Genomic DNA, 7678 nt, shown 5'->3' with positions numbered 1-7678 from the left:
TAAAAATGAAAATCAACAAACAACTAAAAACCAGAGACATTTTATGAGGACAGAGAGGGAGATAAGATCAAAAATGGGGCAGGAAAGCACACTAGACTATGTGATGGCACATGGGTGAATTGGTGGTGAGAGTTCACAGGGATTACAGCCGAGATGAAAAAATGTACAAAATGAATAATTATGTAAATATATATATATGTGATCAATATCATATACATAAGATTATATATTACATATATAATCTTAAGTATATATTATATATATCATCTTATAAATGTATATATGTATATATATAATCTTATACATTTATAAGATTATATATATACATGATTTTAAAAATCCAAATAAATGTTCTGTGTAGAAAGTAGTACTTCTTGCTTTCTTTCTTTTAATGAGAGATTTATGAACTAAATATGGTGCCAGTCCACATATTAGAAACTGGAAAAACAGAACATATCTCCACCTAGTTGTATGGTTTTAGAATCCCAGTTTCATTCTGATTATTCTTATTTGAGGAAGAGGTACTTTTGCAGTGCACCCAGTCAGCAACACCTCCCAAACCAACTCTAATGGGCAGTGTTATGCCAGCAACCTGTATCTGCACAATTTTCACACACATTGAGTTTCATCCCCATACAGGTTGAAGGATGATCCTTTCTGGGAATCCTTTCATGTTTTAGAAAGCCATGTCTAAATAAAGATATAAATGAGTGATAAATGTCGAACTCAGAATCCAAGAAATGTTTTTTTCTGGGCAGTAATATAAATTTTGCAGGTGGAAAGCCACTTTTGCCCAGAAGAGTGAGACTGGTGTGACATGTTTCTTTCACTCCCACCCCCACAGCCATAGCACCCTCAATGATGAACCCCCCCCTACCATTTATGCCTCTACTCCAACTCTGTCCACCTCTCCCTGCACTGCCAAACTCCTTTCAGTAGAAGGAGGCACCCTCAAAGTTGAAGGTACCTGGAGAATGAGGTGTTTGGGGAACACTGGACCCCTGCTGCCAGCATTTCTTGATCAGACTTTTGAGATGACTGCGGAACTTGATTCCAACAAAGACATAGAGCACCGGGTTGAAGCAGCAGTGGGAGAAGGCGATGCTGCGGCAAATGATCAAGGCGTAGTCTATCTGCTTTTTAGTATCACAGTTTTTCATGATGTCAAGATGCTTTTGTGTCTGTATAAACATGACCATGTTGTAGGGAGCCCAGCTGAGGAAGTAAGCTACCACGATGATGAAGATGAGCCTGACCGTCCGGTTGCGTCGTCTGGACCGTGAACGGAGCAGGATCTTGAGAATCTCCATGTAGCAGAAGAGGACAAATGCCAGGGAGAACAGGAAGATGATATTGTGCTGGAAGGTTGAGTAGTTAAGCCACATGTCTTCTGAAAAATGACAGCCTTTTTCAAGTGCCTTGTGAAACATGGCATCAGGGATGGAGGATACAATGCTGGCTATCCACACAACTGCAGTCACTACCATGCGGAATTTGAGGGTGGGGACGCGCAGGGAGGAGAGGGGGTTCACAATAGACTCATAACGGTGAACCGTCATGATGGTCATGAAGAAGATGCTGCTGTAGAGGCTGATGGAGAAGATCAGGCTGATGAGTTTGCAGGTGAAGTCACCCAGCACTAGATTGTTGCCCTCGTAGTAATCCAGGATCAAAAAGGGCAATATGAAGGAGAACAACAGGTCTGAGAGGCACAGATTGAGGATGAAGATGTTGGTGAGGGACTCCAGGCTCTCATACTTCACCAGGATCCACAACACCAGGCTGTTGCCCACCAGGCTGAGGAGGCACACCAGGCTATACAGGATGGTGACAGTAGATGTGGCATAAATGTAGTGTTCATGCTCACACAGAGCACTACCAAAATCATATTCACCAAAGGTAGTGGCCTCTGGGATGCTTGACGGCTCCATTAGATGATCTGAAATGATAGAGACATGCAGTTTAAAAGCCTCATGGTTAGGACCCATATTACCAAAAAAAAAAGTGGTCCAAGACCTACTCCTCATTGAACTGTCTATACAGGGTTAAGAGCCTTCACCAGAACCTGACGTTACTGGTAACATTGTTTAGTTTGTTAGCACTTCTTTTTCAGTGTGATTTTCTTAATGAAGGAGGCAATGCACTAGTTGACATTCTGTCATGATCCCCTTTGCTCCAAGAAGACTGCCATTTTAGCAGCACAAGCTAGACAGCTATACCCACTAGGTATAGGGAAGGAACAGTAGAACTCAATTTGAAAAACTGAGATCAAATTTGGATCCTGTTATTTTGCTCTTGGGAAAGCTATTTCACCTTTCTGAACCTTACATCCTCATCTATAAAATAAGGCCACTGATCCCAGAATTATTTCATCAACAAACATCTAGTTAACACTTAATATGCCCCCCTTCTCATCTCTCCTACCTCCGTCCCCTTCTTTTAGCTATTTTCTTCTGCTTCTCCTTTCCTTCTTTGTATAAAGTATAGAATTTCTGATAGCAAGGTTGCGTTAAGAAAATTATTCTTTCTTGGAACAGGTAGAAAAAGAGGATACAAAGGGAACAAATGACTTCCATATATACCAAAGCATGAAATAATGTCAAAACTACACGGACAGTGAGACTTTGAGAGACCAAATCTTCCTTCCCAGGGAGGATTAGTTCTCAGAGCAGATGTCTTCTTCATTCAGGAGTTTTGAGCTTCTTACAGAGCAAGTAAGTGGAAACAGACCAAGTATCCATTTGAGGGGAGTAATCAATAGAGATAGAGATAGAGATAGAGATAGAGATAGAGATAGAGATAGGCATAGGCATAGGCATAGGCATAGGCATAGGCATAGATATAGATATAGATATAGATATAGATATAGATATAGATATATAGATATAGATACAGCGGGTCAAGTAGAAACAAGACAAAGTAAGCACTTGCAGAGCTGGAATTTTAGTTCAGAGAGGTCAGTGAAATCGTTGTTCCTTAAAGAAGAAGATGGAAGACCTGGATTAAGCAGCTGTATGAACAGGAAAGGGAGTTCTCATCACCTGTGTGTGAGGCATTGGGCTAATACATTATACTCACTGCTTCTTTAATCCTTCTTTAATTCACTGTTAGTTAAGATAACCTCTGTTTTACAGAAGAGGACATTGAGACTCAGATGATTTTTTCATGTTATAAAGTCAGTAAGCAGCAGGGAGAGAGAAGACTGGAGTTCGGGTTCTACTGGCTTATATTTTGAAGAGGAGAATTGGAGAAATAACCTGAGTTTCCCATCTAGCTCATCAACCCACTGTGCTTGTTTGTCTTTAATTGCATATCTGGCCTTTTAATTTCATCTTGACATAGAGAAATTAAGTGCTACATTTTACAGATGTGCTTATCCAACTCAATACAACAGCCCTTAATGATCACTGGTTGTTGCCAGTCACTATACTGGCACTGGATTCTAGAGTATAAACATGAATATAAGTCATCTCCATCTGTAAGGAGCTTATAGTTTAGAACAATAGCAAAATTAGACAATATCTGTGACTCTCTATAGTGTGACAAGTTGAAAGTGGAGTTAAGTGTACCTCATACCATTCCTCGGTCTACTGCTTAGTGCTCACCCAAGGCCAACCACCTTCTTGACTGGAAATTCCTTAAAATTAAGTGACTTCTCCTGAGGCATAAGATACCTTCTCCCCCTTTTATTTCATTTTAAAACATAGTTTTAGAAACTATGTTTTAGCATTTTTCATGAATATAGAACAAAGGAGCAGAGGGTGAAGTGGCTTCCTTGGGTGATGATTTGTGTTGCCTGCAGCACCAAGGCAAAATTATCCCCCATGTCTACTCTCAGTGAAATTCATGTGTTTCCCCTCAATTCTCCAGAATTAAGGACTCTCAATTAGCTGGTGGCTAATTGAGCTTGCTTAACTCCCATTTCCCCCATGTTACCCAGATCTTTTCCCCATCTGTGATCCTGAGTAATTCCATGGAAATGGCTGGTAAGAGGATTTTGCAGCCCTTACACTATCAGGTTATCAAGTGCTGGATGATTTATTATGTATAAAATAGAAAGACTGAGTTCTACTTTTCAGTTATCTGAGTAAACTCAGATGAGATTAACCATTCTACAGACTGGAATTATAAATCCTAGAACAGAACCAAAACCAAAATTGAACATCTTCCTGCAGGCTTTGTTGAGCTACTAAATGAGGCTAAACCCTGGAATGGATAAGGTATTTGAAAAAAGAGAGCCACTACATAATATTTTGAACCAATGCTACATCAGTTTAAAAAAAAAAAAAAAAGATAACTGCAAGTGAAGAATCCTAAAAAAAAACACAATTCAACATTTCTTACGTTCTTTATGTGTGAGGGTTTAGGTTATGACTTTCTACAACTGAGATACTATAGTACCACTTTTCTTCCTGTTCTCATTAACCATTATTGGTGGGAATCATCGCACATCAAATGATACAGCTTTAATGTGCTTTTTTTTTTTTTGGCTGCATCATGGAGCTACAGTGATTTATCCAGTCATAATATGTCTGTTATTAAAAGAAAATGAGCTGAATGACAAAGGGTGAGATTCCCTTTTTTATGGCTTTGTCCTAAAGACAGGACCTACTCATGAAAAACAGCTAAAATTCTAACAGAAAACTCATAATTTTCAATCTTAAAAATCAGAGAACTGGCCCTCCCTGGTGGCGCAGCGGGTTAAAGCACAGCACTGCAAGCGAGCCAGCTGCTTAAGTGCGAGTTCAATCCCCGCCCTGGAGGTGACCACATGGCACAGCAGACCTCTCCTGACCCGCCCGCTGCTTCCCTCAGCAATGCACTTCGTCGATCTGCCTGTTCTGCTCCCCACTCTGTCTCTGTTGAAGTCTCTCAATGCCCCTGCGCCTCTGGCCTGCACCCTGTATGTATAAATAAATAACTCTTAAAAAAAAAAAGAGAGAATCAAGTTTAAGGCAATTACAGCTCCTGGAAAGTGAGGGGGAAAGGTGCAGGTAACGAAGAGCTAGAGAGTGAGAGCCCCAAATTCCTTATGTGTATCTGCCCCAATATTTGACCGAAAGTTCCTGAACAATGAATGCACCAGTGCCTGGGAGAATGGAGTTGAGAGTTGGGTAGCTGTCCAAGTCAGGGAAGACAGAGTTTAAAGTTTGAGACAGCCACATTATTTTTCTTTTCTTTTTTTTTTTTTAAATTTATTTATGCAAACAAAACTAGAGTATAGGCCAGAGGTTCAGGGGCGGTGAGAAGATTCACCAGAGACAGAGTGGGGAGCAGCACAGCCAGATAGATGAAATACACTGCTGAGGGGAGCAGAGGGCAGGTCAGGAGAGGTCTGCTGCGCCATGTGGGTCACCTCCGGGGCTGGGGATTGAACTCACACTTAAGCAGCTGGGGCTTACTTGCAGTGCTTTGTCCTAACCCACTGAGCCACCAGGGAGGGCCCAGGTTATTTTTCTGTTTAAGCAAACAAGCAACAGATAAGCAACCGACGGTTTTCAGAAGAGCAAAACAGAACCCAGGCTCTAAAACGTTGCCTACGGTAGCACAACAGTCAGTCAAGATACGAGACAAAAGCACTAGTATATAAAAAATAGGAAAGCATGGTCTATACTAAAAAGAAAAGACAATCAAAACTCTGACCCTGAGCTCCCCCAGATGTTACATGTTACCAATAAGATTAAAATGAATCCATTTGACATTGCTTAAGAGAACAAGAGAAAGCAAGGGAGGTGACTCACAAGGTGCAGCAGACCTCTCCTGACACACCCAGGCCTCCCTCCGCAGTGTACTTCAGTCAATCTGATTATTTTGCTTCCCACTCTGGTGAACCCTCTCCGCCCCCGCACCTCCTGCCTATATCCCAGTTCTTGTAGGCATACATAAATAAATCTTAAAAAAAAAATGCTTATGATAGGCAGAAAAAAAGGTGTAAAACCTATTATCTAAAAGTCAATGATTCAGAAACTAGAAAAAGAAAAGCAAATTAAACCAAAATAAGAAGGGAGACATAATAAAGATAAAAGCAGAAATAAAGAAGTAGAACAAATAAAGAACATGTACAAAATCAGTTTGTTTGAAAAAAAAAACATTGTTAGACAAAATAATAAAATGCCATTTAGATTAACTTAGAATAAAAGAGAAAATACAGATTGTTAATAAGAGGTATAAGAAAGGGTTATTGCTTCATACCTTATAAACTTTGAAAGAGTAACAAAGAAATATTATGATCAATTTTACGTTAACAAATTCAACAACTTAAATGAAACAGACAACTTTCTTAAATGAAACACCCAGCCTCCCAAAACTGATGCAAAATAGTAGCAAAACTGAATAGCCCTGTATCAATTATAAATTTTTTTAAGATTTATTTATTTATGCATACAAAAACTGGAATATAGGCCAGAGGTATGGTGTGGGTTGGGGTGAGAGCATTCGCGAGAGACAGAGTGGGGAGCAGAACAGGCAGATTGACTGAGTACACTGCTGAGGGGAGCAGCAGGCAGGACATGAGAGGTCTGCTGCGCCATGTGGGTCACCTCCCTGGCCGGGGATCTAAAGCTTGCAGAGCCATGCCGCAGTGGCTGCAGATAGCTTCATAGTGCTGTGCTTTAATCTGTTGCACCACCAGGGAGGGCCCTCAATTACGAATCTTTAGTTAACTCTAAAAAACTCTTCCACAAAGAAAACTCCAGATAACTCGATAATTATTCTGGTGCATCTGTCCAAATAATTTAGGAAGAAGTACTACCACTGTTACACAAAACTATCCTTCATGAACATAGACACAGAAATCCTTAAACAAATTTTGCAAATCAAATCTGGTAAAAAAATTTTAAAAGGATCATATATCATGATCAGATAGTATTTATCTGAGAAATATGAGATTGGTTTAATACTTGAAAACCCCTTCAATTTAAGTCACCACAGTAGTAGAATAAAGACAAAAACTTTATGACTCCAATTGTATGCAAATCACTTGACAAATACCCTTTTGTGATACAGACTTTGAGCAAATGAAAAAAGAGACATAAGGAGCATCTATAGAAATCTATGGTTACAAGCCTTCAGTTAAGTCTCTATTAAGCTATTATTATTTCCACTTTTGTATTGGCTCTTCATTCATTTTTTTCAAAATCTCAGGGGTGTTCATGGTCTGAGTCACCGAAGGGAATGATGCCAGAACTCAAACTACTCTGTTCTATTCTAGAAACTTAGCACCCTTGAGCTGGTCTGTTCTTCCCCGCTAAAGCTCATCTCAGTGCTAAAACATCAAATTTAGCTAAGCTCAAAATTATCCAACCTCCAGAAATAATAATAGCTTACATAACAACTTGTAACTAAATAAGTTCTCCATTTTCTTTAGCATAAAAAAAGAAAAATACTGCATAGAAAAGATCTCATCAAAGCATGGTTTACAGAGGGGCTCTTAAGCAAAGCAGACTTTTGGGAGTCCCCAGACCTTTGGAGTCAGAATCTGGATTCAGGACTCAGAAATCTGCAGGTGGTTCAGAATTCCACCAAACTTGATGCAGGTAATTAAAATGAGAGGAAAACAGAAATTAAGTATGCATGTAAAAGAGCTCACCTGTATCACACAACACTGCTCATCTCAGTGCAAAAATGGATTTTCCGGCCCTCCCTGGTGGCGCAGCGGGTTAAAGCACAGCACTGAGAA

The 7678-nt window shown here is 39.9% G+C and overlaps 1 protein-coding gene across 1 annotated transcript; it reads right to left on the bottom strand.

Moving 5' to 3' along the window:
* Nucleotides 1–932: 932 nt before the first annotated feature.
* Nucleotides 933–1931, bottom strand: XCR1 (chemokine (C motif) receptor 1). The gene has a single exon (XM_004676245.1). It carries the CDS (start codon nucleotides 1929–1931, stop codon nucleotides 933–935), a length of 999 nt encoding a protein of 332 aa, XP_004676302.1.
* Between the last annotated feature and the right edge of the window lie 5747 nt (nucleotides 1932–7678).

The sequence above is a fragment of the Condylura cristata genome, unplaced genomic scaffold, assembly GCF_000260355.1.
Source record: "Condylura cristata isolate star-nosed mole 26May11 unplaced genomic scaffold, ConCri1.0 scaffold00004, whole genome shotgun sequence".
NCBI lineage: Eukaryota > Metazoa > Chordata > Mammalia > Eulipotyphla > Talpidae > Condylura > Condylura cristata.
This window is presented reverse-complemented; position numbering and strand designations above follow the sequence as displayed.